This window comes from Penicillium diatomitis, assembly GCF_028827545.1.
Source record: "Penicillium diatomitis strain IBT 30728 chromosome Unknown utg000012l_segment0_segment0, whole genome shotgun sequence".
Taxonomy (NCBI): domain Eukaryota; kingdom Fungi; phylum Ascomycota; class Eurotiomycetes; order Eurotiales; family Aspergillaceae; genus Penicillium; species Penicillium diatomitis.
This window is the reverse complement of record NW_026623184.1, coordinates 1,240,163-1,267,807: the sequence shown is the minus strand read 5'-3', so window position 1 is coordinate 1,267,807 and position 27,645 is coordinate 1,240,163. Positions and strand designations below refer to the sequence as shown.

The window sequence follows — 27,645 nt, the reverse complement described above, 5'->3', positions numbered from 1 at the left end:
GTGAGATCAGACTGCCTTGAGCATTCCCGTCTACAGTAGATAGTATCCACTTGTTTGTGTCACGCCACTCTAGGCAGACAAACGAGTGTACTACTGCGCCTCTGATGTATGCCTGACCAGGACCCGTTGAGCATTCGCAGCGGTCACAGGTAGTCAAGCATAGGTATAGCAGAGGATCCATGACATCGTAGAATGTATATACTACTACATGAGTTAGGTAGCTCACCTTGAGCGTGAAAATCAGACACCTCATATCAGTATCCCATGTTTAGCTCTACCTCCGTTTCCACAAGATGTATCATTGATACTTTGGTCTCCCTTTATAGCTTCAGTACTTAAGTACTATGCTTTGACTCATATCTCTACAGACGAAGAAAGTAGTTACCTCGGTATTTTACCTTCGAATACTTCATAGTAACAAGCCTTCCGATCAGAACCCCAAAACTGTTGGTTGGCCACGATTCAAGTTGAGATAGATCCAAAAACACGTAGATCCCTGCCCCAATCAATCACGCTTTCTTTGTGTGTTGGCAACGGATGAACAACAGCTCGAGACAAACGCAATACGCGCCCCCGTATGAAAATATTAATATGGGGCCAGCTAATCAACAATCTGACACCACTTCCCTCTCGGTCCCTTTGCTTTAATACTCTTAAATCCTGACACGAGTTCCTCCTTTCTAATATCTTTCTGACACTCAATACACTAGTGACCAGTCAACCTTTAACCAGGAACTGGTATTCTTACTACGTTAACACAAGATGTCTGACCAGCCCCGCGGCCGTGGCGGTCGGGGTCGAGGGCCACGAGGCGGAGATGTAGGGGACCGTGGAGGCGGTCGGGGCCGTGGTGATTTCCAAGATCTACCATTCCGTCCCTCTGAGCGTGGTGGTCGAGGTGATTTCCGTGGTGACTTCCGGGGAGGCCATGGTGGTGACCGAGGTCGTGGTGGTGGTGATCGAGGTGGTCGTGGTGACTTCCGTGGCCGTGGCCGTGGTGGGTTTGGAGGACCTCCTGGTCCTCGAATTCACAAGTAAGTGTTCCAACGATTACCTCCCAAGGAGGACGGCGGGAATCGTCAGCGTCTTTTCAAGACCAGTGCCCATTCAAGAGAGTAAAGATTGACTCACTGAGCCCTATAGTGAGGGCAATGCGATCCCTCCGCCAGATGCCGTTGTCACCAAAACGGAAGATGCGACGGCCAAGGCGCTTGTTGCCAACTACCAAAAGAATGGGAAGAACGCTGCCCAGGCCTATCCAGACCGGCCAGGCTACGGTACGCTGGGACGGCCAGTGACTCTCTATGCCAATTATCTGCCGTTTACCTCGACAGGTAAACCGATCTATCGCTACCATGTCTCGATCGCCGCCGAAGGTGGTCGAGAGCCTGCAGGCAGAAAGGCGCGCCAAATTGTGCGCCTCTTGCTCGAGGAGCATTTCCCAGACAAGCTCAACAGTGTGGCTACGGACTACCGATCGACTCTCATTTCAGTGTCAAAACTGAAGGATGGCACCTTTGACGTTCGTTACAAAGATGAGAACGACGAGGATTATTCTGAGAATCCCAAGGTGTTCAGAGTCACCACCCAGCACACTGGAGACATCAACCCAGCTGAACTGATCAATTATCTCACGTCAACTAACGCTGGAAACATGTTGACTTCAAAGCCTGAAATCATTCAGGCGCTCAACTTGATCTTGGGACATCATCCCAAGACAAATCGCGAAGTCGCCTCAATTGGCGGTAATAGACACTACAGCTTCCAAGGAGGCACCATGGAAAGCGCCAGCTTGGAAGGGGGCCTCGAAGTGCTTCGCGGATTCTTCGTGAGTGTTCGAGCTGCCACAGCTCGCATTCTGCTGAATGTCCAGGTCAAGTACCTGGCTTGTTATCAAGCAGGCCCCTTGACGCAAGTCATTGGAGACTGGCTCTACAGTAACCGGTCCCAGAAGAACTACCGCCTGGAAGCTTTCCTGAAGCGCATGCGTGTGAGCATCACTCATATTAAGCGTAAGGGCAGGAATGGCAAGGAGAGGCCTGCTCGCGTGAAGACCATCTCCGGGCTTGCAACCCCTCAAGATGGCGGCTCGAATACGAATCGACCGAAGGTTGATGTCTTTGGAGCCGGACCGCACGCAGTTAAATTCTTCCTCGAGGGACCCAGTCCCCAACCTTCGCCGCCCGGGTCCGAAGAGCCGAAGGGTAAGAAGGGCAAGAAGGCTCCTCCTAGGGCCGGTCCAACTCCTGCTGGACAATACGTGAGTGTCGCAGACTTCTTCAAGAAGGGTAAGTCGTGCTTCTTGTGATCCACGATGGAGGTGCAGTAGCATGTCACTCGGCGGAAACTGACTGTGAATAGAATACAATATCACGGTCAATCCCGACCTTCCTGTTGTCAATGTCGGAACTCGGGACAAGCCTGTTTATCTTCCTGTGGAGGTCTGCGAGGTTGAGGCTGGCCAGCCAGTGAAGAACAAGCTGTCTCCCCGCCAGACTCAGAATATGCTGAACTTTGCAGTCAAGGGCCGTACGCCCGCGCAGAATGCTCAATCTATCGTCACCAAAGGTGTCGGTGTACTGGGAATCGGCCAGCCGGTCAATGCCACTCTGGTAAGTTCAAGACACCTGCGGGATTGTTCTATCTTGTACAACCTCGGCAGCTTCTAGACTTCTTAACGGTTCCGTCATGAGTCTCTTCGCCACTTTCAGCTGATCCTGCTTTACTTTAGGCATCTTTTGGTATCAACGTAGGTAACGCGCTTGTTACTGTGCAGGGACGTGTCCTGCCGCCGCCAAAAATCATGTACGCCAAAAAGCAAGAGCTGCAAGTCAAATTCGGAAGCTGGAACATGCAGTCAATTCAATTCTGCAAGCCCGCGATTTTAAAGAGCTGGACGTGGCTCTTTATTGACGCTCCCGGCAGCAGGCACGGACTTGACCCGGCAACCTTGACCCAAGGATTGGAGAATTTGACTCGGACTCTCCGAGATATGGGTGTTTCCGTGGAGGGGCACAAGGCGGGCAAGAGGATTGAGCTCCCTCGTAATGGTGACAGTGCGACGGTTATTGAAAAGGCCGTGCGTGAATTGCAAGCGGTGCACAACCCTCAAATGATCCTGGGTATCTTGTACGCTAAGGAGACCGAGGTCTACAACACGATGAAGCAAGTCTGTGATGTTCGTTGTGGTGTGCGTAACGTCAATGTCCTGGCCGAAAAGGTTCGAGGCGCCACCGTTCAGTACTGGGCCAACGTGGGACTCAAGATCAACCTCAAGATGGGTGGCGCCAATCAGACGCTGCGAAACTCCGACCTGGGCTTTTTCGCAGACGGCAAGACCATGCTTGTCGGCCTGGACGTGACTCACCCTTCGCCGGGCTCTGCTAGCACGGCCCCCAGTGTAGTGGGCATCGTAGCCTCGGTGGACGCGCAGCTGGCTCAGTGGCCTGCTGATATTCGTATTCAGCCGGCGCGCCAGGAGATCGTGTCTGATTTGGACACCTTGCTTCAGTCTCGGATCAAGCTCTGGGCCAACACCAATCGTGGTAAGCTGCCAGAGAATATTGTTGTCTACCGCGATGGTGTGTCTGAGGGCCAGTACGATATCGTGATTGATAAGGAACTACCCTTGCTGAAGAGAGCTTGCGAGACTATGTATCCTGCTTCGGATACGAAGAAGGGACTTCCTCGTATGGCGATTGTGATTGTCGGAAAGCGTCACAACACTCGCTTCTATCCCACGAGTGATAAGGATGCTGAGCGGTCGGCCAACCCTCAACCCGGTACTGTCGTCGACCGCGGTATCTCTGAAGCTCGTCACTGGGACTTCTACCTGCAGGCTCACTCATGTCTGCAAGGCACGGCTCGTCCTGCTCACTACTTCACCGTGTGGGATGAGATCTTCTACCCCCTGTATCCTGGTGTTGGACAGAGCGGTGCCGCCGATAGACTTCAAGATCTGACCCACAAGATGTGCTATCTTTTCGGCCGTGCGACCAAGGCTGTCAGTGTTTGTCCTCCTGCCTACTACGCCGATCTTGTCTGCACCCGTGCGCGCTGTTTCATGAGCGACCTCTTTGACCCTACTCCCTCTGCTACTCCAGCGGGCAGTGTGGTCGGAGGTGATGGTGGTAGCCGCGTCCCTGAGGAGAGCCAAGCTACTGTGCATGCTAGCGTCAAGGATACTATGTTCTACATCTAGGCGCTCATGCTTGACGTTGGACCAACGGGCTGTGTACACGGCTAGCTCTTTGCCGCTGATTTCGATCACGTTTTTATTTGGAAGGAGGGGAGGAGGTGTTGAATTATTTGTTTTCTCATCTGTGGCTTGATCTCGAACTTCTTATTTGGCAAGTTTATCGCTTGATTTTCGTAGGCTTGGGGCGTCCTACATGTAGTTTTGTCATTAGCTATGATCTTCATTTCATCGTTTCCCGCTTTCCTGTGTTCTTGTTCACCCGTACGTTGGCTAGCCTGCCTTGTAGGTACGCGCTGGTAGAGAGAGGTCCTTCAGCTCAGACATTCGAAAGGATGATGTTGAAATCGTAAGCAGTGGAAGTAATTCAGGACATGCAAACTCAAAGCTTTGCTCGGTGCACCTTTGAACGAATCACGCCTTCCTCGAATTCGATGGCTGCATTCTCGATGCAACACGAATGTGTCTTGCCCATCTGCATCTATCGATTCGGCTTTTCGTACCACTGCCCATTTCATCTGTTCTAAGGTCAAGGAGACGGAGCCCAGTAAGTAATCAGTGGAGTCGGAAAGGTCTGAAGTCAACCGACCGATGACCTAATCTTGGAGATAATTTTGCAAGTCCTGCTCGTTCGCTCGCAAGGGGGGCTGGGTGATTTCAGTAGCGATGTAGTCTCAAGTCTAAAGGAGTAGGTTGTGCAACTACCATACGTGAGGTTTTCATCTACCTGAATCACGGAAGATGCTGGATGGCAATGTCTCCAATATCAGTTCGCACCGCATCAGGCATCTGCAATGTTGCTATATGATCAAGCATGGCAAGATCCTCCACGAACCATACTACTCTCTGACTGATTATTCCTTGATTCGTACGGTAGTCGCTCTCTTTATTGAAGTAGCTACTGCCGGACATCAGCAAATACTTCTCGAATGACCTCCACCTGTTCGATGTCACTACTGGAATGTTGGCTAGCCAACTTTCTCCGTGGGACCTGATTAGCTGATATTAGGCTCGATAAAGTGGGCTCTCTGGAGAAATGCCTCTATAGTAATCTTTCAATATCAGAGATCATGACATTGATTCATCAATATGCTAGCGCGTTTACATCGTCCTCGTCGACTTCTCCCACTGAGATTTTGGGCTGCTGCCTCCGCATTGATGTGGTCAGGCAGTGGTGTGCTTGTGTTTGCCTGTGCAATTCAATTTCACTTACGAAAGCATCAACCCCGTGAAGCTACCTTACCTGATCCTATTGTCTGCATGTGCTCAATGTTTGCTTTCGCTGTTACTCAATCTGGCGATTCACGACACAACCATCAGATCTCGGAGTGGCCCAGCATCGGACTATAAAATAGCTCTCCTCGCACACTTGCTTGCTTTCTGTCTTTCGTCCCCTTCCTCGTGGCTTCCTCGTCTCTTCTACAGCTTCTACTTACTCAACAACAACTTCTGTGGCTTACAGCACTCAGTCCAACTCGAAAATCAAGCTCGACGTCACTCTTCTTCAACTCGTCTTGCACTCTTACCTCTCAACCGACTCAATTCGTTGTCGCCTTTTCTTCACATGGTCCTCCTTTCCCCTTCTTGTTTCTTCCCTTTTTAAAAAGGTTTCTCTCATCTCTTGCCTTTAACAAAGATGGCTTCCACCACTGCTTCCGCCTCCGCCTCTTCTGGCTCTGCTTCTCCTGCTCGCCCTGCCTCTCCAGCTGGTCTTGCTTCTCCCTCCGTCTCTCGCCCTGCCTCTCCTTCTGGCTCTGGCTCCTGGGGCTCAATCTCGGTCTCTGGGGTTGCTTCTTCCTCTATCTGGGCCTCTCCCTCTCCCTCTGTCCAGGCTTCTCCCTCTGCCTCTGGCCCTGCCTCTCCCTCCTCTGACGCTTCCTCCGTCTCGGGCACTGTTCCTGCCTCTGGCTTCCCGTCGATCTGGGACTCTCTCTCGCGATGGGGTTATCCCACCGTCTGGGGCTCTCCCGCTACCTGGAGCTCCCTTCCTGGCACGCTCACTGGGTATGCCACTGGTCCTGGTAATAGCCCTGCCCACATTCGGGCTCGCGAACGCCGCCGTCTCCGCGATGCGGCCGCCTTCCTCCCTGGCTCCCGCCCGGCTCTTCTCACTCTCCCTGCCGAGATCCGCAACAAGATCTACGAGCAGGTCCTGGTCGCTGACGGGCCCATCACGCCTGTGGAGCGCAACGCCCAGGTGAGCCCTCAACTGCTCCGCGTCAACAAGCAGATCTACGCGGAGGCCCGCGGAATCCTGTACGGCGACAATGTCTTTGCCCTGGACGAGCCTTCGGGCAGAGCCCCTCTTGAATTCCTCGAAAAGATTGGCCCGGACAATGCCGCTCTTGTTCGGGCTATGCGAATTCGAACCCCTCGAGTGAAGGACAACGAGGCAGTGGATTTGGAGGCCGAGGTCGATCCGATTGACGTCGAAACCCTGACGATGATTCGACTCTCATGTCTCTCTCTCAAGTGGCTTTACCTAGCCGTCTTCCGCTTCACCAGAGAAGAGGTGACATTGTACGTCAGTCGGCCGGATCCCAGCCAGTGCATGGTGAGTGTTCGTGGAGCAGCGGCCATGAACACACACTTGGTCGATATCGCCTTCCGAGCCAAGATTGTGGTAGAGACCTGTTCGCGCTGCCACAATACGCCGGTTGAAGAGCTCGAGTTCCCTCGACGTTATGGCTGGCATCCCGTGGACGTGACATGCGAGAGATGCGGGGATCAGGGCTTCTCACTCCAGTTCACGCCACCGACCCGGTTCCTCTCGCCTGTCCAAAGCCCACCCGAGCCACCCTTCGAAGAGCGTCCTCCCAACGAGCCCTTGTGGGAGTTGATGTCGGGACAGTCGGTCGATCCCTTTACGGTCGACTTTGACTTGTTCTTGGATCCCGACAATGACCTCGACGGAGCGATACTCCAGGCGTTTGGGGGACTAGGGGGGTGAGCGGACTCCACTTCCAACGTCTGCCGCCTCGACATGTCACTCTTGGTTCTCACTGACCACTGTCGTTTTTGGAAGCCCAAAATGCCATCATGCAAAATCTCCTCATGGGCCCGGTAGCACGGAGTTGATCGGCTGTTGCGCTGCTCGGATGGCGGGGCGGGGGCTCGATAGATACAGAGGTAGACATGTAGATAGTCCTTGTCTTCACACCCCAAAGACAAGAGGATATGACCTCCTGTTGGAAGCCAGTTGCTGTCCATGTGTTCTCAACGTGCAAATGATAATCTATCGTAACGGTGGCTTCCTAGGCCTCTGACCATCTCATATCCTCACCCTCGATCTTGCGACTCCACCGGTACATAGTGCAACATCAGGTATCTACAGCCTTGCACTTACCCTACACGTCTGGCCATCTTTAAACACACAAAGCCACAAGTCTCAAGCACTCCATCGATCTTGCCGTACATTCATAGTGGGCGTGAATTGCAAGATCCCGTGCCCAGTCGCACAGAGAATCCCGAGACCACTTTCCATCTCCTTCAAGGTTCCTTTCAACTATCGCCAGTCCCTAAGCGAACAACCAACCTCATTGACGAACGACCTCGACATCCTGCATTCCCTATCCATGTCCTCGGACCAGTAGCTCGCGCTAGCAAAGAAGGAAATCCTCTCGCCAACTCGGCAGTCATGAAATCTATATCCCCATTCCCTTTCACCAGTCAGAGTCACAAGTAAGACTCCAAAGGAGCATTCCCGTTCGATTTGACTTTGACTCTCCATCACTATCGAGTACCTAGTGAGGAGCTAGAACATCCTTCAGTATCAGCGAAACAGCATGCTAGCCAGGCTCGTCGCTGAAACTGGCAAGGGCCCATCGCGTTGCAAGCTAGAGGACCCATGGGATAGATGTATAGCAGGACCTAATATGGCCTCGTACCGAGCGAAATAAGCGGAAAGGAGACTCAGGAGACAAATCGAGTTCAGCGCGATGGAATAATTGAGACCTCTGTTCCATCTCGCCGGACTGGTCGTTCTATGATCCAGATGCGTCAAGAGCACAGGGCTGTCTGCTTCAATTGACTGGGCCCGTGCAGATGATGAGCTTAAACGTCTGACTTCGAATGAAAGAAATGATGGGCGACTGCCATGTCTTAAAGCTCACGTTGAGAAGAGGCGCATCTAGACGTCCCTTTTTTGATGCGTCTCCGGGTAGAAAAGTGCTGACTTCAAATATGACTTGATGGATGTATTTTTACACTCGGAAAAACTCAAACGACTTAAGTAGATAAATGAACAAGTGAGTACAGTAACACCACAAGACAGTGGTATGGTGAATCAAACAAACAAGCAGAGGAGAAAATGGTAATGAAACCCACGCTTCTAGCGCGGACAGAAGGCGTAAGAATATCACACAAAAGAATCACTCCGGAACAGCACAGCAAGACTTAGCGCACCGATTCAACGGGATTCAAGGCGCGAATCGAAAGAAGAAAAGAAAATGAGGCCGGCGTGTCTCTCTCATAGCACCCATAAGATACCATGATCTTATCTTTTCTAGCTCTCTCCAGCTCTTTTCATCCTTTGCAGGGTGATCGAGATCTTGTGGGTATCATTTAAACGTGGCTCATGATCTGGCGGTGTAAACGAGTAATGGGCATAAAGTTGACTTGGCCGTGTATTTCATAGCAGAAACGGGTCAAGAAAGCGTTGGAGAGTCCGATGAGCGCGTAAAAAAAACCTTGGCCCAAAGGAGCTTGGCTCTTCACAGCACAACTCAGGTCTCGCCATACCACTAGTCATCTCCAATCGTCCATGAGGGCTGATTGTGACGCGAGGGATTGTGCAAAGCAGTGGCATTTCGAATCGGTTCAGGAGACTGGTCATACTTGTCCCAGGATGACTCCATCATTTGAACAGCGCGGGCCCGATCCAAGGGAATGGGCTTCTGGCCATCATCTTTGGTCTTGTTCGACACGGGTGACTCGTCCGTTGGTTCCCAATGTGACTCCAGGTGGCTGAGACGGCTCGCTTTGTTACCAGTGACGCCGAGGACTTCATCGGCCTTGGGGGTACCTTCATCATCGAACAGCCGGTTCTCATAAAGCCCTTTGCCCCTGTTCTCGTAAGAGCTGGTTGGGCGCTCGTTCTCCTCGTCCTCGTTATCGTCGGTCAGATCGAAGTGAATATCTGCATCTCGGCGGGGCTTGTGCACAGCTTGGCGAAAGACCGGTGTCTGGAGGTCTGCCTCACTCTCAGCGTAGCCGAACCCGCGTGCATCCTCAGTCTTAGTGACGCGGGTCGATTTTTGCGGAGTAGAAAAGTCATTTGCGTCGGTCTGTGACTGCTGGCGCGAGTGGTTGCTGCGCTGCGGCTGTTGCTTGAGCTCGAACTCGGCATTATCACCGCCGATCTCAAAGTGGTTGAATTTCTTGGGGTCAGTCTTGTATGGAGCACGGGCATCCTTGGCGTCATGTTCTTCTTCATTGCCAAAGATGCGATTGCGTTGGAACTTGGAACCCACTCTGGGTTCAGCAGTCTTCTCGGCTTTTGATGGGGTGCTTGGCATCTCATCGTCGTCCCCGACGAACAGTTCGTTGTAGTCATGGGCCCGAGGCCGTCCGGCTGCCTGAGCGTAAGGGTGTCGGCGAGCCTCCTCTTGCTTGCTGGGAGAAAGTAATTCCGTCAAGGACTCGGCAGCGTAGGGATCACGGGTATATCTCTTGCTGGATGATTTCGACTGGGATGCCTCGTGGAGTTGGCCGGCCGTGGGATCATCCTTGATCGGGGACAGCAAGTCGAAGAGCGAATCCGCGGCGTAGGGATCTTTAATGTATCGCTTTCCTGGTGATGCAGGTCGGGTGGGTAGATCAGTCTTGTTTTCGGTCGTCGATGTGAGGGTTGGCGTCGATTTCTCTGCAATTGCCGTCTTCAAGAGTCGAACCTGGTCTTGCGCAGGTCGAATGGGCCAAACTCGACCCCGCGCGCCAATCACCTCTACCTCCTTTAAGAGGGAGCCTTGGTCCCAATAAATGCGCACTTGTTGAATCTGCTGTTCGGCATTGAATTGGACAATGTGGATCTGCAAGCATGGTGATCGAGATGTGTTAGAGATCAGTGCCACGTGTTGCGCTTGTTGGCAGGGCAAGCCAATCGAATGAAATGACTTACCGTAGGAAAGGTGACGACGCGATTGACCAAGAAATTATCGTCGAGTGAAGGGAGATACACGCCGCCGCCCTCGACGAAGTGCAGGGTGGTCTCCATATCCAAGCACAGGGCATCGGAGCTCTCAATAGCATTCATCACTTTGTCGGATGTCTTCTTGACAATATGTGATTGGCGTGACGTGTGAGTCGCGATCGCATCGGCGCCTTCGACCTTGGTCGTCACAGGGACATAGATCAATGTGGCATTGGTAGCCAGGGGTGCGTTCCTGGGACTGGCCAGGAACCGCTGGTAGCTGTCAATAAGGTAGGTCATCCTTATCTCCGTGCGCTTCAGTAAGATGGAGACGGGGAAGGGCAATTGACAGAGACTGAAAGCGTGCGCGGAGCAACACAGCAAAGAGATGTCGCCAAGTAATCAGACGAGACTGGCGAAAGAAGGGTGAGATCAGGAGAGAGAAGGTTGATGCTTCAGGGTTGCTACGGGAAAGATTGTAAGTTGACGGGCGTGGAACGGGGCACCGGTGTCTAAGGGCAAGATTCTAATTGCCGAGGGAAGGTACGGCAGGAGACAATGCGGAATTATTGAATCTTGTGTTCTTTCAAGGTACCAGTGAATTAAAAATGGGACTAGGACCATCGCATGCGTGGCCTGAAGGTCAGCCAAAGACTGGAAACGAGTAGGCGGAAAGGGCGTTGTCCGGGGGCTGCAGCTACACGGAGTATTCAAAGATGTGTTGATGCTCTCCGTGGGGCTGATGAAGCAAGTGGTGGGTACCGGGTACCAGATTGTCACACGTGCTGGCCCCTTGGAATGGAGGTAGTCAGTACTCCAAACGCTTCCATCCTCATCGGGACGAGGTAAATAATAGACGCAATCAAACGGACTCGCGCACGGGGGATGTCAAAGAGGTAAACCACGCCGGTGTTTCACCAGCAGACGGAAGAGCCCCAGTCGTCTCCAACACAGCCGAGGGTCCTGTGGCGCTCTTAGCACAAACTGAAAATCTGCGACTGTTCTAGGCATCTCCAGGGTGCCCGTGAGAATAGGAGTGGATCGGCCAATTTGCCAGTAGCCTAGTGGTAGTACTACTGAACCATACAGCTAGTACTACTAGACTGATAGACTCTAGTCTACTACTTTAGCCGTCAGCCTGACAATACCTGCCTATATACTGCAGACTGCAGGCGAGTCTACATCATGAATCTGGTGCCACTGACAGATAGGTGCTATACCCGAGGTAGGTGGTAATTAAAAAAGGGCAGTAAGTATTAGCTAATAAGTAGTGAACTGAGCACTAAGGAAGGTACTAAGTAGGTAGGTACGGGAGTAGTATTCCAGGCTCCTGAGTTCTTCAGGACGGATCTTGGCCTTTTCGTTCACCAAGGTCTTTCTATTTCATGGCGAGAGATCCCCACATCACAGCCCAGGTATACCGAAAATGATATGCAATCGTACATGATGTATACCCAGCCATATCACCAAGACCGAAGGCTGGGGTTAAGATCGAATCATAAAGAACATATAACTTTCTTGAATTACCAATCATGTGGACCAAGAGCTAATGATTGATCATGTTGACCACGTATACATGAATGTATATTATTGCCTTTATTCGTTCGTGTTCGACTGTATATCTCCACCGAGACATGGCAGCTACCGACGACGATTACATGGTAAGATCTCACTTGACCGATCGCTGAATGTATGGAACTCAAATACCTGTGATTGTTCACGCAGGTTGAGTATGATCTAATTGTTCTGAGGATGCATAAGGATGGACTGGATGCGATATGCCAGGGCTTGGTTTCAAATACGAGCTAGGATCGGAGAAACCATGTGATCAAGCTTTTCCCAAAAAGCTAGCTGCTCAAGGTTCGTTCAATACATTGCGCGACCCTCGGCGTAGCCACAGGCAAGGCCATTTTAGAACTGATAAGCCTGCTATTGAATCAATGGCGACAAATGGGTCGTACTGACAAACGGGCCATGACGGCAAGTGGAAGGCTTGGCTGGACAGCGTAGAATGCCCACCGATGATGCTGGCCCGAGCCTACTGCGTGCGGATCCCTGGATGGTCGAGAAATGAGGGCTGGGGCGCTCCGTCTTACGAGCGCCACTTGTGCTGCCAGATCTTTGCTGTGTTTAGGGAAACAGAATTGAGGTCATCATGTTCAACTTCTGTTCGCGCTAGAACAAGCCCATTGAATAACGGGCGAGGCATGGTTCTACAATTGCAATTGAGAGAGGTATCTGCTGAGGAAGATTCGCTGATAATAATCGAGGGTATGCAGAGTCGAGGTTTGGTGAACATGGGAATCGTTACAGGGGTCTAGAGTGAGAATCACGATATCGTCAGTTCCCCGATACGCGAGACAGGTTCAAGGCGGAAGTACTCACCCAAGGTAGTCCTCCTTGATTGTGCCAATGGCGTTGATTGCAGCCACATCCGGCTTGACACCAAGAATCTTCAGTCGTAAACTCGTGCCCTTTTCAATCACTTGGTCTGCATGATCGGTGTACTGAGGAGGGACTGTGTTCGGTTCCCACTTGATGTCGGACGGGATGTTCTTCAGGACAGAATGAGCAATTGAACAACCTCTTATCCCGCGGAATCGTGTGCTTACCTTTCGCGCAATGAAAACAGACAATGGGCCGGCTAATGTGAAGATGCCGGTGGGCTTGACTGAAGTGACAATTGCGTCCACCTGCGTTCAAGGAGATCAGCACTTCGAGAAGTTCCGATTGACAAGCCTGTGCCGGTCTCTATCGACCCTTCTCACTTACCGTCTCACCGCGGAAGGGTTTCCAGATAATCGCGCGATACTTGATCGTATATTCCGCGCAGCCGTTCGAAGGCACAACTCGACCCTCGCCAACGTCCACCATGTCCATGACGCAAATCACGAAATGGTCACCTGTGCACCGGCCCTCTTCTTCCTCGTTCAGGCGCGCAATCAGAAACTCGCGCATGTTAGGCCCGAAGTAGGACGGATGCATCGTAATGATCTTGGTTTCTTCTTTGAGGAAGAACATGTTGGCGACGACGATAGGAGTGTCTCCGCAAACGAAGTGGTAGGGTGCAGGCGCTCGCCGAAGGCAATCAGGGCGGCAAGAACTTAGCCCCAGTGTCAGCGAGCTTGCGCAACCTCACTTCAGAAATTGAAGGTTGTAGTTGCTGCTGTCGCTAACAGCTTGGAAGACGCGACGGGTAGCGGGGAAATCGGAGACCTGGGCTGAGCAGTTGGGCGGTCGCGAATATGGGACTTCGACGGATGGAATACGCTTGTATCGGGAGGCTGTTCAAGACTTTTGAGTTCAATCGGATGCGAGCTCGAAATGCTGGAGGGCACGAGAAATGATCTTCAAGGCCAGTATGGATATTTGTAGGTCGGTCTTTGAATGACTGCAGAAGCAACCTTGGAGCTCGCTTGAAAATCATTGGTCTAGTGGTCTACCGCGGTCTGCCAGATGAGGTGGGAAGGCTGGTCACGTGTCAAGTTCGATGTTGATGCGAAGGGTAGTACTAGTCGTACAGCAGAACTACGAAGAAGTTAAGAACACAGGGCACCTACAGTACCTTACAGCCCAATTTTCATTAGAGAAGGAAGAGACCTACAAAACTCGCATTCTCGTCACAATATGGAAGGTTCAGTAAGAGTACAGGGCAATGGGAGGAAGATCCTGCGCATAAACAAAGTTGCTATGAGTTGTGAATCGAGCCAGGCCTCGAACCAGGATCCATTTACGTGGTAAAGGAGAGCATTGCCGGCTTCAGCCCATTCTTACGTTTTTGGATCAAAAGTTACTTACCTACTTAGGTCGTGACAGCTCGTATTTACCAAACTCCAACTCCAGGCAATTCGTGGATCACGGGGGTTTGGAACTTGATTCCGGAGCGCTTTCTAAGTTCCTATAACTAGTATGACTAGTACATATTATCATGTCTGAAGGACTACGAATGGACAAAACCCCATGTTTTCATGTATGTATTGTCAAACAGAGCCTTACCGGAAAAGGCTCGTCTGTCTCGAAGACTCAAGACTAAAAGTAAAGACAATCGATATTCGACATTGAACATTCGTCGAAGAGTGTCCCGTCACTACGAGGTCTCCACGAGTCCACGGAAGGTGGGCAGTCCGGCAGTGACACTGTATGTATGACTGTAAGGCCCGGTACATAAACTTACCCACGTTCCACGGTGTCACGGTATTATGGAGCTCAAAGCGTCACCGGAGGACCGCGATACGGTACAGAAACACAGCATCCGTCCCTCGGCCCTGAGCACAGGCGTGACAGCGTCGCGATGCCTGATTGCACCACTTGGCGAGTTGATCAATTAATGATGTAGCCCTGAGGAGACTCTTGTCAAACGTCGGGCTTTTCAACATCCGTCCACTTCACCTCACCACCAGACCGCTTCGCACAATAGCACCTCGTCATGGCGTTGAACCTTGAGAAACAGCTGCTTTTTGTGAGTTCCCGATCCCCGATCTCTCCCGATTGTGTTGAATGCTGTGGAGGGGACGCCGGCTAACACGTTCATAGTATGGAGCTTATCACAATAATCCCGTATGATGGCCACGCTGCCCTACACCACGATGCTCCTTCAGATGGCTGATGAGAAATGTTAGGTGAACATTGCGATTCACGTCACTTGCGTTCCGGTCCTGTTGTTCACAGGAATTGTACTCGTGAGTTCAAGAAACCTGACCACCCGGTCCCCTTCGGCTACAGCGGTCAAACTGACGATCGCGCAATCCCACAGGCGTGCAACTGCCCAACACTCATCCCGACCCCGGAGTTCTTGACATCCAACTACCTTCCCCTGAATGCAGGCACGATCGGAGCTTTCATTTACGCATTCTTCTACATTCTTCTCGAGCCCTGCGCGGGCGGCCTGCTTGCGCCGCTCGTGGTCTGCTTCGCCGCAGCTGGCAACTATCTGCTGGGAACATACAGCTCGGGCGTCAACTACTGGGCTGGCGGCATTCATGTGATCTCCTGGCTGGCTCAATTCGTCGGCCATGGCAAATTTGAGGGCCGAGCTCCGGCCCTCTTGGATAACCTGGTGCAAGCTTTCCTGCTCGCACCCCTCTTTGTCTGGATGGAGATCCTATTCTTCTTCGGCTATCGCCCTGAACTGAAGGCGCGAATGGACAAGAATGTCGAGATGGAGATCGCCAAGTTCCGAAAAGAACAGAAGACCAAATAATTTCAGTGGAGGATCTTCAGTGGTTTGTCTATCTGTGAGCATGGATGCACACAAGGTTTGTGAGCGTCTACCGAGACACCTCGCTCACAGCAACTGAAGAGGCTCAACGAAAGAGTGTGTGCCGAGAGCAAAGAATGAGCGAATGCTTTCGTGGACTTTGAAGTTTGGAGCTCTCATTCAAGGCCCGGTGAATTCGGGTTAGCGTCAATCTATTGTGGCTTCGGGACAGTATAATATCGGATGAGTGGAGTGCTCGTGAGGGGTTTACAAGAACCCTCGATGTGTGACAGAATGCCCGGCGTGCATATGTCTTCGACTTGTTTTGGACTGGGGCAGGGCCCCGGACAATGGGAGCGATGCATTTTCTTAGGAGTATTTGGGAAATTTCATTTGAGCAAGCGCACTATTGAGAGAGCTTCCCATGATCCACATGAAGCTCATGAGTCCGTTAGTATACACTCTCCAGGCATGTATACAAAAATGTCGTTCAGGTAGTGCAGGTTGCTGCAACACATTGACCGGCAACTGCTGGATGAACTTCCCTCCCTACAGTTTGGATGCAGCTGTACCTGGTGCAAGGACGGTTGCCGTGACGAAAGAAATTACCTAAGCATATCATTGGATCTGAGATCCCGCGCTTCCGACAAGAGAAAAAAACGGAAAGAGCTGAGCCGCTTTCGTTCAACTGACCATCAGCAGCTTCGCACCGGTAAGGCCAGAACAGCTGAACTGGGAGTCAAATTGGAGAGTAAAGTTGCCTACAATCCATGCACAAGTAATTGCTGAAGTAGATGGTAGGCTGTCTGTTATACTTAGCCTGGAAAGAAGACACGGTGGTGAGGGTCCGCACTAGGGCCACATCGGAGCGTTCTCGCCCTGAAACAGTTTAGCGCGAGTCCTGAGAATCCTGGCCTCCCCCCGACCGACAAAGCTCTCCCTTCCCACCCGTCCACAACCTTCTCTCTCCTCTCCGAACCTCCTCTCCCCAATTACATCTCTCTTCAGAGAATTCCATCCTCCCATCCTCTGAACTCCTCCCCCATTCACAATGTTCAGGAACGCTTTGCGGCAGTCTAGCCGCTCCGTCGCGGCCGTCTCGGCCACTGGCCGTGTCGCCTCGGTGAGTCCAATTCCGTCCTGACTATCCTCGCCCATATGTCCTCATCGCGATCGCCCTGTCTACGACCAATATCCATCTCGAATTCGAGCTCGATCGGTCGTCGGACCCTATCTCTCCACTTCGAACAATCATTGAGAATGGCATTACCGTGTGGTGGCTTGAGGATCATCTCGTTGACAAGTTTTTCTCGTTTCCGTTCCAGGTTCGCGCGGTTGTTCCCGGCCCCCTCGCCGGTGCCTCCAAGCAGGTTCGCTCTTACGCCGCCGAGGCTAAGGCCCAGCCCACCGAGGTCTCCTCCATCTTGGAGCAGCGCATCCGTGGTGTTCAGGAGGAGGCTGGTCTCGCTGAGACCGGTCGCGTTCTGTCCGTTGGGTACGTCAATACCATAAATTACTAGCGTTGTCTGGGAATGGAAAAATTCGATACCTCGACACCTGCGAACAGAAGCGCCTGCTACGCTAGCCGCGCAATGATGCAAATGAATCACCCGCTGACTGAAATCGAATAGTGACGGTATTGCCCGTGTCCACGGTATGACCAACGTCCAAGCTGAGGAGCTGGTTGAGTATGTGATGGCCCCTTCTGTATCAAAAAAGCTTGGCATTCCGTATCACTAACAGTCCTCCACAGGTTCGCCTCCGGTGTCAAGGGTATGTGCATGAACCTCGAGGCCGGCCAGGTCGGTGTTGTGCTCTTCGGTTCCGACCGTCTCGTCAAGGAGGGTGAGACTGTCAAGCGTACCGGTGAGATTGTATGTCATCATGTCCCCCATTTGTCCACCCAAGGGGCGAAGTGCCTCATTCATGGGGTCTGCTTTCACCCCGTTGACTGCGTCAATCATGCTTATTCGAACTACTAGGTTGACGTTCCCGTCGGTCCCGAGCTGCTCGGCCGTGTTGTCGATGGTCTCGGTAACCCCATTGACGGCAAGGGTCCCATCAACGCCAAGGAGAAGCGCCGCTCCCAGCTGAAGGCCCCCGGTATTCTCCCCCGTCAGTCCGTCAACCAGCCCGTCCAGACTGGTATGAAGTGTGTCGACTCCATGGTCCCCATCGGCCGTGGTCAGCGTGAGTTGATCATTGGTGATCGTCAGACCGGTAAGACCGCCGTTGCTCTCGACACCATGCTCAACCAGAAGCGCTGGAACAACAGCGGCGACGAGTCCAAGAAGCTCTACTGTATCTACGTTGCCGTCGGTCAGAAGCGTTCCACCGTCGCCCAGCTTGTCAAGACCCTCGAGGAGCAGGATGCCATGAAGTACTCCATCGTTGTTGCTGCCACCGCCTCCGAGGCCGCTCCCCTGCAGTACCTCGCTCCCTTCACTGGCTGTGCCATGGGTGAGTGGTTCCGTGATAACGGCCGCCATGCCGTTATCATCTACGACGATCTGTCCAAGCAGGCCGTCGCTTACCGTCAGATGTCCCTGCTGCTCCGCCGTCCCCCCGGTCGTGAGGCTTACCCCGGTGATGTCTTCTACCTGCACTCCCGTCTCCTGGAGCGTGCCGCCAAGATGAACAACAAGACCCACGGTGGTGGTTCCCTGACTGCCCTTCCCATCATTGAGACCCAGGGTGGTGATGTGTCTGCCTACATTCCCACCAACGTCATTTCCATTACCGACGGCCAGATTTTCTTGGAGGCTGAGCTGTTCTACAAGGGTATCCGTCCCGCCATTAACGTCGGTCTGTCCGTCTCCCGTGTCGGTTCCGCCGCCCAGGTCAAGGCCATGAAGCAGGTCGCTGGTTCCCTGAAGCTCTTCCTTGCCCAGTACCGTGAGGTCGCTGCTTTCGCCCAGTTCGGTTCCGATCTTGATGCATCTACCAAGCAGACCCTTGCCCGTGGTGAGCGTCTCACTGAGCTGCTCAAGCAGAAGCAGTACTCCCCCATGGCCGTTTCCGACATGGTTCCCCTCATCTTCGCTGGTGTCAACGGTCTCCTTGACTCCATCCCCGTCGCCAAGGTTCTCCAGTGGGAGTCTGACCTCCTCGCTCACCTGAAGAGCAGCCACCCCGAGATCCAGGAGACCATTGATAAGGAGGGCCAGGTTTCCAAGGAGCTTGAGGAGAAGCTCAAGAAGGTCATTGGTGACTTCAACAGCTCTTTCAACGCATAGATGCACCATGAAGCTCTTGGGTGACTCCCTTTTCGAAAAGCAATTACTGGGGGTCATTCTTAATTCTTCGTGGCTCTGTGTGGATAGACAAGATAGCTTGTACAATTTTGACCCCATTGTTTCTTTCTGTTCCATCTGACTTCTCTGCTTCTTTGTGTCCTTGAGTCGAGATCCTCACAAAAATCGATCTCACAGAGTACCGGATCGTAGAGCCATGGGCTATCATATGCTGGCAGATGATCCGGGAAAAGGAGATCTTTCTTCATGGGTCTTGCAGGCCCTCGGCACACTTGTGGGCATGATGAATTCGGATGAGATACTGAATTGAATGAATGGGCTGCCAAAATGTGATTATATCCTGTACGTTTAGATTATTTTCGCGCATTGGGGAGCGCGAGATGGGAGGACGGACCATTCTAACTTCTATCTGGTCCCCATGTCTCTCTCCATGATGGATCCGCAATTTATTCCTTTTGTTCCACTCAACTCCACTTATGACGAGCTTTAAGCTTGAGCCAGTAGATTCCCGATAGACCGTGTCTAGACCTGCCCAGCTGTGAGCGAATTGGATACAACGCATGTCAGATGTGCGCATTGAGGTCGTTGTGTTTAGGTTTCATGTTGGGTATCCCGGGTCATGTCTTGATTGACAGTGACTGGAGTCAGATTTGATAAGGTCAGACAAATCCCATCGGGTAGTTCGCCTGTTCAGGACATCATTAACGATGTACCTATATCAGGACTCGATCAAGTCTGTTCTCTAGCTTCGATGTAAGATATATGCTCCTTCGATACTTCAAGTATACCCGTCTGGGTGGGAACACGCCAGACTGAGTCACACGAGTTGTATCTGAGCACGAGAGCGAAATTTGCTCCATCTGGAGAATCAAAACTATGTACGAAGTGAGCCCATGGAACCTTCAGAGGTAAGAATATGTTCAATGATGCAAACGCTGAAGTATTGGGGTCCCGTCGTTCACAAAAATCAATACAGGCCATGACCGTTCGTGCAACGTGCACAATAGCGTCAAGAAACTGTTCGTGAGTTTTATACAGGGTGTCAGAAAACACAGCTGGAGACCATGCGACGATGACTGACCTCTCGCTGACTCCATCGGAAAGAAATGCCATGTCCAATGACTGAACATCGACTTTCTATTGGAGTAGTCTATGACATCGCCAAAGTACGGGGCAAATGGCTTGTCATACCCATTTGCTTTATACCGGTAAATCTACTGAAAACACACGAGTCCTTCCAGGTAATGCACGATAACACAGACAAGATTTTGCGGACTAAGACATGGGTATTAAAGACGAAAGGGCCGGTATTGTGTTAAGAATCATACCTACTCTATTTGAAATGGCCCATCTTCATGCCCGACTCAGACGGTAAGAATGATTGACAGGCATCGTATGCGCGTGAGTTAGTCGGTGACAGACGACCTCAGGGTGTCAATTCATCTTCCAGGCCTACCTATTCACTCACTCCGCGATCAACACATTTCCATCCGAGTTCAATGTACCATCACACTCATGCAGCGAGGGCCAAATCCAGATCGTTTCCAGTCAATACGGCGACGCGAGAAGCTGGCTGGTGTAGAAGCGTGACCCCGACGAGGATCCTGAAACAAATCACGCAGATTAAAAAACAAAGCTGAAGCCGGTCCCCTGGCGTACATGAATTGTATAGAAGTTGTAAATGGAGATTCATGTGTTTATTTGTATCATCACTTCAGGCTTGTCATTTACCTTCACAAAGACAGGATGTAGCGAACGTCGGTCGGGCTGATCTCCAGTTCGCTGTTGAAAATGACGAAGAATGATGATGGAAGACCTCTATGAACCTCATTCATGAATGAACTTACTCAGGCTTTGATTATCTATACCTGTACAGATCATTCCCAGCCACTCTCTAATTCTTAGGTAGAGTACAAACCTGGCGTGTTACTGGAAAAGTGTGACTTGGTTATCTGCGTGACTAATGCATCTGATAATGAGTACTAGACTACCTAACTAGTAAGATAGGTCCTTGATACTAAAGTAAGGTGTGCCTCATGTAGCTACAGTCTGCAGGTAATGTCAAGTGTAACTTCCCCTTAAAAGCTTCAAGACCACCTGAAGTCTACCGAATGGTCCGAATCTTCTCTTGTTACCAAAGGACCAATGCCTATCTACTATCACCAGTTCCAATACAAGATGATCACATGAACCTGGAATGCATACAAAAGCCGGAGTCCTTCAAAAGCGTTGATGATAAACCAAGAGTTCCTTATGCTCATGGGGTTTGCCCGGCGGGATGGTATATTATATTCCAAGAAATGTTGGAATCGATATGAATCTCTGAATACGCTCGAAGAACTTCAAGAACGGAAGCAGATCTCAATGTAGGATTTGGGCCCGGAGATCAAGCTAACCTAGTCCGTTTCTGGGACCTAGACATTGAACTGAATTCACTCACCTACGGTATTTCATAAAACTCTAAATCTCCTCGCGTATATCGGTGGGAACCTCGAAAGGGGAATCTCTCAAGAAGCTAAGAACTACGAAATACTTCGGAACAGCCCTCATCCGAGTATTACAATTTACGGCTTATTGTAGTCATAGTAGAAGCAACGTTCGGGTCTCTGGCTTATGCTTCAAGCGATATTCGACAACATTACTTACAGCAATCAATCCTTGAGAATTGAATGAGGACGTATTCCTCTTTTAGGGGTCGTGAATGAGTGACAGAGAATAAAAAATCCGTCTTTAGGGGCTCATCTAACTATTGAGTATTTTCAGTCTCTTAGACTTATCTATATTGACATCAACCCTGCTCGTATTATACCCGACGAAGCGCGTACGTTCATTGTTATCAACTTGATCGCTGCTCACGTATGGGTTGGAGAGCTCCGCGCAGTACGGAAATAAAAAGAACTCAAGACTGGCACAACCATAGTATGAAAAAAAAGTCTGTCGCGATGAATGACTTGAAAGCTTTTGAAGAGGTGCAAACCTCGCTGACCGGATTGAGGGCCGAAAACTTCATTTTTCGACGGAGTGCCAGTGCCACGGGAGTCGTGTGGGAGTCGTGTGCTGAAGTAGGGTAATGTTTCGATCTACCCGTATTTTCTTCCTTGGCCAGAATTTTCCTGGTGTAGCGTGTTACTCTGCTTTTTCTGCTCTGTCTGCTTGTGTTTGCTATTTGAAGTCGTCTTGAAACCCTTTGAGTAGCTACCTAGTTACGAGGAGGTTCTGCGCAATCCCGTCGTAAGGGAAGTTGGTTAATCGTACTTGCTGTGGGCATTGCATTGCATCTGATAGATCCTTATAACTGCATAAAGAGTGTGGATATTGCCTTATTCCCTCTGATAGTGAAGGGCTTCAAAATGTCGACGCTGGTTCTCGACGAGGCTTAGATTTCCGCGATTGCTGTCAGCAGTATGCTCAATGCTCCCCATTGACGGGAAATCTACACCATTCAATATGATCTGGTTTCTCACGACTTTAGAAGATATTTTGGAGAGTAGGAAATATGGTATCGCAGGATTGATAGAATAGCGGAGCCTTGATTCTAAATGTTCGTGAAGATGTTGGAGATGTGCCCGAAGGGAGGCTGTGCGGCGAGGATTCGGAGAACAGGGAAGGATTGATGTCTTCCAGGCCTGGGTTGCATACTGGAGTGCCTTGCAGACTTCTCCAGCGCCATACTTGCCAGTACATCCACAAATCAGACCTGTTGACCAGAAATTTTATACATGCTCGGCGATAGTAACACGCAAGGAGACGCTAGACCTAAGACGGTACGCTAAACTCTTTTGCGTAATTCACCGTCCTCAAAGACTGAGGTACATACGAAGTACAGAATCCAGTCCGAACTCGGCATTGAATTTCTTATCGATAAGAGATCAATCTTTTTCAGTCATCGTCGCAAGTCCCCGCAGTCATTAAGATATTGTCAACCAAATTCTTGGATCGTTGAATTGCCTCTCGTTATGTCGGCTCCCAAATCCTCAACCTCTTGCAAGGTGATGCTCTCGAAGCATGTAGCCAATGTGCTGCTTGAGGAGGTCCAAGAAGGCCTTAAGACCCTTGAGAAGCCGCCGCATTTGGTTGGTTTCCTCGCGAACAATGACCCCGCGGCACTGATGTATGCGCAGTGGACGCAAAAGACTTGTGAAGAATAGTAAGTCCATATATCCGGTTTGCCACTCTCGTTCCGTGTCGGTGGTCAGTGTCTCTACAAGTAATGGTCGAGTAATCCTGGCTGCCTCCTTGCCCATGCCCGCACCTTCGCGTGTGCCCCTCCATCGGGCTGGCGATAAAGGAATGACTGGGGGATTTGCGTGCGCATTGGCCTTATCAATTGGAAATTACCCTGAGCTGACGTCTTGATCGAAACAGTGGCTTCAGGTATTCCCTTCGCGAGGTCTCCCGCGACGAGATCGAGGAGGCCATCATCGCTGCCAATGCGGACGCCGACGTTGACGGTATTATCGTCTATTACCCTATTTTCAACAACCGACAAGACCAATACCTCCAGCAGATCGTCGATATCAGCAAGGATGTCGAAGGTCTCAGTCACCAATACATCTTCAACATGTACCAGAATATCCGTTATCTGGACCCCGAGACCAAGCGTCAAAAATGCATCCTGCCATGCACCTCGCTCGCCAATATCAAGATTCTCGAGTACCTCAACATCTACAACACCATTTTGCCCTATGGAAACCGGTTACATGGCCACACAATCTGTGTCGTGAATCGCTCCGAGGTCGTCGGTCGCCCCTTGGCTGCGTTGTTGGCCAATGACGGTGCCTGTGTGTACAGTGTCGACATCACTGGCATCCAAAAATTCACCCGTGGTGAGGGTCTCAAGAATCGCCGTCACGAGGTTGTCGACATGGAGGGTGCGACATTGAAGGATGTTGCTCCACTGTGTGACGTTGTCATCTCTGGCGTGCCTGGCGACAAGTACAAGTTCGATACCAGCCTCCTCCGTGAAGGTGCGGTCTGCATCAACTTCAGCAGCGAGAAGGTAATTATTTCCTCCAAATCTCTCCGATATTTTGCTTTACTAATGATTTATTTAGAACTTCGGTCCTGAGGTCAAGGAGAAAGCCTCCATTTTCGTACCCTCGATTGGCAAGGTGACCATTGTGGTCTTGCTGAGAAATCTACTGGTATGATTTTGCCCCTAATAACCGACGTGATGATCTCTTATTCTTAGACGCTGACACCAACACCTAACAACCAGAGACTCGTCCAAAACCGCCGCATGGACAACGTGAAACCCGCTGCCGCTACCGAGCGACCTGGTACTCTGGAAGCCAACTCCTGAAGGTCCTTCCTCGTTGATTGACACTTGTCATGATGCTACTATACTTCCAATTTCTTACATATAGACTGCCTTTCTATTAGCCACTTCAAACACATTGCGATTGAGATGTCTTGTGACTTAAATCCATGATGATTGTCATACCCAATGCTTGGGTATCGCATACGAGACGGCCTTCTGTGCATTGCCTTCTTTTGAAAATTGTGGCTAAGCAGCGAATGCGTGACTTGTGAGTGATTTGTCCATATTATTTCACATAATCAGAGCCTTCGATAGCGTATATCACTTGAATATATGACAAGTCCGCGCACACTGCGCAAATTGGCACTCAAAGCTCGTCCACCTGGGTAGCTGTGAACTGGTTCCGGCTTCTCAGTTGCTGACAACAGCGGACGCACCACCCAGTCTCTTCTCATTCTCCTTGGCTGCCAATCGAAGCACGTCGACCTCGCCAGCCAGCCATTTGCGGAAGGGTTCTGGGTGGAAGATACCGTCGGCAGAGAACCACTTGGTGAAGGGCGCCTCGAGCTTCTTATCCTGGAGCACCTTCCCCGTAGGTGACTTGTAAACGATGTGCACCTTGTACAGGACCGAGTGTTTTTGGGCCGAGGTGGAGATGGAAATCTTCCGTTCGCAAGGTATATCGTCAGCATCTTTCTTGGTCTTCTGGAGGGCCCAGACAGTCCAGATCACACTTACAGTTTCACCCGACTTGCGTTTTCCGTTAAAGACCTCGCCAGCCTCAACAGCCCACATCCAGAAGGTCAAGGCACTGTTCAGCGCGAAATATGTGACCACGGCAATTATTATCCAAGGTGATGTCGTCGCTTCCCAGCCGAGTTTTCGATCGGCGTAAAAAGTGAATGCTGCAATTGCGACAGCACTATAGCCAAGTAGGAACCGGATATTACTTTTGGTGTGATCGGCGGTGAATGTATAGGGTGCAGGGAGGTTGGTCAGGTATGGAAGTAGAGCATCGTCACTCGTCGATTTTAGGTCTGTAGAGAATGTTAGATTATAAGCTTTATGCGGTCTTCTGCTGCGAGCTCGCAAGCTCGCCAGGTAGTTCGACGGGCTGGTGATGCTGCTAACCATTGGTCGCATAGACCGGCACCTTGTGGTCCGTCATATTTCTTGTGACCGGTCTTTGTAAATCCAGATGATCAATATTCGAATTGCAGCTCCGAGGATTGAGAATGGTGTCAAAACGCTAGAAATGTCACAAGTCGTGACTGCGGTGTTTATCGCAAGGAGCTTAAGTTGCGGCGGCGTGTCCCTTCGGAGGGAGACATGGAGCTACTGTGGGCCAATGATATCCTACTATGGGCTCCATCCGTCTTCGCCTTCACTTCCCCCTCCGCAGTGCCAGACACCATCGAGGGTCTCTATCCAGCAGCCATTCCCATCCACCTCGATTCATCGCCATGGCAGCTCAAGGTGTTGAGCAGACCATCCTTCGGGACCCGGCTCTGTTGTATGTGCCTTCTTTAAGAGCGGGCATTCGTGCATCATTATGACTTACCGTGCTTTTGTAGTTACTGGATCCTATTCCCCATTTCGGTGGTGATGGTGTGTTCTCGTCACTAAAAACAACGACAGTTGCCATTGATACCGTTTCACTAACATTTCGTTAGATCTTGACCGGTATCCTCCGTCACTATGCTACGGTCCTCATGAATACGCCCCCTAAACCCGCCTCAACACTGGCCGAGTCCCGTGAACGACATGCTCTTCTTCGTGGCGTTAACCTCAGAAATCACGGATGCGCCGTTCTCGACCGCGAGGCTTTCGAAGCACGCAGGAACTATTTGGTCAATGGCTTCCGGACCGGCGCATTCCTCAAAGACCCGAACAATCGCGGCCAGCCCCCTGCAAACCCAATGACGGATCCAGCGGGCATGGAGGCCATGATGGGCATGCTCAAGGGAAACATGATGATGATGATCCCTCAGACCCTGATCATGAGTTGGATCAATGCCTTCTTCTCGGGGTTTGTGATTTGTACGTGGAAGACCATCAATGGCGATTCCGTAAACTTGGAGCTTGTGCTGATCAAAGATTGCAGTGAAATTGCCTTTCCCGTTGACGATTCGCTTCAAGTCTATGCTGCAGTCTGGCGTGATGACCCGTGATCTGGACGTACAATGGGTGTCTAGTCTGTCATGGTACTTCCTGAACTTGATGGGTCTGCAGTCCATATTTGGATTCATTCTCGGAAGTGACAATGGTAGGTTGTTCCCATGGCATCGCATAAAGATTCAGTTCTTCTAGACGTGCTCTGTTGCTAACTCTTTACTTAGCTGCCAACCAGATGGCCCAGCAAATGGGCATGGCCAATCCTGCCGCTATGATGAATCCCATGCAGCCTGGCCAGGATCCAGACAAGTTGTTCTTGGCCGAGGCGGAGAACTTGGAAGTTATGGAGCACTTCAGCATTCTCAATGGTGTCGAGGAGCGAGTGCTTCGCAACTTTGCTCCAGAGGTGAATTGAGCATCACACAGATGGGGCAAGTCTGCGAGCCCTTATCTCAGATGTATTTCATATTTATAGATGTGGTATATAATGTTCCGCAGCAAAGAGTTCCCCAAATCAAAATTGTCACATTACGCATGAAAGAGTTGGAAAACTGCGTCTTCGTCTAGCAACCTGCTAGGTCTGTGCAATTGTGATGAATGTATTGTCGTCAAGTCGTTAGTAGTTTCACCTCAAGCTCTACCCCGACTTGGAATCAATGACCCCATTAAGCACCCAGACCTCTCCATTTGCTACTTTCTCGGCCACTGCGTCAACTTCGATGCTGCCCGGTTGAAGCTGCGATTCACGCGTCAGTCCATGATTCTGCTTTAAATCTGATCGTAGGGGGCGCACAATGATCTTGTCCCCCTCCTTGGTCCATTTCAGCTTCTTCCCAGCCAGGCTCTCTACTTCTTCATCTGCTGGCCAAGGACTGATAGGGACGATGTGGTTCTCAACAAATCGACGTAAATTGTCCCTGGCACGCTCCTTGCCGTCGTTCCCTTCATATGCATTGACCTCACCGAGTTTGGCGTAATCTTCGGGATCCTCCCAAGGTTTGCGGGGAAGCGACTGCACCGCGCTATTGCGCGGGGCAAGAACGGTAATATTGCGCGAGCCGTCATTCAGGCGAGACGAGATGGAGTCGAAATCTCGAGTAAGCTGCGCAAATATATTGATCCCCTTGGTCTTCGGCAGCACATCTGATACGACGGGGCGGTCGTCCCCTGTAGTGAGGTCGCCACCAGATGCTGAACCCTGAGGCTTCAGGAAAGCTGGGACAAGCTTATCCATGACCGAGTGCTGCTGATTTCCCACCGAGACTAACGGCTGCTGTTGGTGAGTTGAATATCTGAGCGAGCCCCAAAGTGCACCTGCCGAGCTGACAGTGCTAAAAAGCGAGATTAATTGTATGATTGACCCGAAAGCTCTCATGTTGAAAGGTATGCAGCTATCATCAAGACTTCGCACGCCAACGGCCGCCATGACGCAACATGTACACGTGATCATCAAGCCGATCTACATCACCTGATCCGTTATCGATAAGACTTGCG

The 27,645-nt window shown here is 51.1% G+C and overlaps 10 protein-coding genes across 10 annotated transcripts; 6 read left to right on the top strand and 4 right to left on the bottom strand.

Annotated features, from left to right (window-relative positions):
• Positions 1-762: 762 nt before the first annotated feature.
• On the top strand, positions 763-4,201 carry N7539_008341 (putative RNA interference and gene silencing protein (Qde2); the record flags this gene model as incomplete). The annotated part of the gene is made up of 4 exons (XM_056937941.1): positions 763-1,034; positions 1,144-2,288; positions 2,362-2,612; positions 2,732-4,201. The coding sequence occupies 4 exons, from the start codon at positions 763-765 to the stop codon at positions 4,199-4,201; spliced, it is 3,138 nt and encodes a 1,045-aa protein (XP_056787033.1).
• Positions 4,202-5,831: 1,630 nt separating this feature from the next.
• Positions 5,832-7,145, top strand: N7539_008340 (uncharacterized protein; the record flags this gene model as incomplete). Its single annotated transcript, XM_056937940.1, has 1 exon — positions 5,832-7,145. One exon carries the CDS (start codon positions 5,832-5,834, stop codon positions 7,143-7,145), a length of 1,314 nt encoding a protein of 437 aa, XP_056787032.1.
• Positions 7,146-8,937: 1,792 nt separating this feature from the next.
• On the bottom strand, positions 8,938-10,625 carry N7539_008339 (uncharacterized protein; the record flags this gene model as incomplete). Its single annotated transcript, XM_056937939.1, has 2 exons — positions 8,938-10,224; positions 10,314-10,625. The coding sequence occupies 2 exons, from the start codon at positions 10,623-10,625 to the stop codon at positions 8,938-8,940; spliced, it is 1,599 nt and encodes a 532-aa protein (XP_056787031.1).
• Positions 10,626-12,632: 2,007 nt separating this feature from the next.
• On the bottom strand, positions 12,633-13,346 carry N7539_008338 (DNA-directed RNA polymerase II subunit RPB7; the record flags this gene model as incomplete). The annotated part of the gene is made up of 4 exons (XM_056937938.1): positions 12,633-12,642; positions 12,711-12,880; positions 12,938-13,018; positions 13,098-13,346. 4 exons carry the CDS (start codon positions 13,344-13,346, stop codon positions 12,633-12,635), a joined length of 510 nt encoding a protein of 169 aa, XP_056787030.1.
• Positions 13,347-14,751: 1,405 nt separating this feature from the next.
• Positions 14,752-15,525, top strand: N7539_008337 (2-hydroxy-palmitic acid dioxygenase MPO1; the record flags this gene model as incomplete). Its single annotated transcript, XM_056937937.1, has 4 exons — positions 14,752-14,784; positions 14,859-14,882; positions 14,945-15,004; positions 15,079-15,525. The coding sequence occupies 4 exons, from the start codon at positions 14,752-14,754 to the stop codon at positions 15,523-15,525; spliced, it is 564 nt and encodes a 187-aa protein (XP_056787029.1).
• Positions 15,526-16,573: 1,048 nt separating this feature from the next.
• On the top strand, positions 16,574-18,758 carry N7539_008336 (F1F0 ATP synthase subunit alpha; the record flags this gene model as incomplete). The annotated part of the gene is made up of 5 exons (XM_056937936.1): positions 16,574-16,645; positions 16,734-17,017; positions 17,154-17,210; positions 17,276-17,396; positions 17,505-18,758. The coding sequence occupies 5 exons, from the start codon at positions 16,574-16,576 to the stop codon at positions 18,756-18,758; spliced, it is 1,788 nt and encodes a 595-aa protein (XP_056787028.1).
• A 3,974-nt stretch (positions 18,759-22,732) lies between these two features.
• Positions 22,733-24,078, top strand: N7539_008335 (methylenetetrahydrofolate dehydrogenase (NAD(+)); the record flags this gene model as incomplete). Its single annotated transcript, XM_056937935.1, has 4 exons — positions 22,733-22,923; positions 23,142-23,775; positions 23,831-23,920; positions 23,968-24,078. 4 exons carry the CDS (start codon positions 22,733-22,735, stop codon positions 24,076-24,078), a joined length of 1,026 nt encoding a protein of 341 aa, XP_056787027.1.
• A 369-nt stretch (positions 24,079-24,447) lies between these two features.
• Positions 24,448-25,204, bottom strand: N7539_008334 (signal peptidase complex subunit 2; the record flags this gene model as incomplete). The annotated part of the gene is made up of 2 exons (XM_056937934.1): positions 24,448-25,073; positions 25,168-25,204. 2 exons carry the CDS (start codon positions 25,202-25,204, stop codon positions 24,448-24,450), a joined length of 663 nt encoding a protein of 220 aa, XP_056787026.1.
• Positions 25,205-25,499: 295 nt separating this feature from the next.
• On the top strand, positions 25,500-26,566 carry N7539_008333 (ER membrane complex subunit EMC3; the record flags this gene model as incomplete). The annotated part of the gene is made up of 5 exons (XM_056937933.1): positions 25,500-25,549; positions 25,611-25,644; positions 25,710-26,076; positions 26,141-26,302; positions 26,376-26,566. 5 exons carry the CDS (start codon positions 25,500-25,502, stop codon positions 26,564-26,566), a joined length of 804 nt encoding a protein of 267 aa, XP_056787025.1.
• Positions 26,567-26,788: 222 nt separating this feature from the next.
• N7539_008332 (uncharacterized protein) lies at positions 26,789-27,526 on the bottom strand (the record flags this gene model as incomplete). The annotated part of the gene is made up of 1 exon (XM_056937932.1): positions 26,789-27,526. One exon carries the CDS (start codon positions 27,524-27,526, stop codon positions 26,789-26,791), a length of 738 nt encoding a protein of 245 aa, XP_056787024.1.
• Between the last annotated feature and the right edge of the window lie 119 nt (positions 27,527-27,645).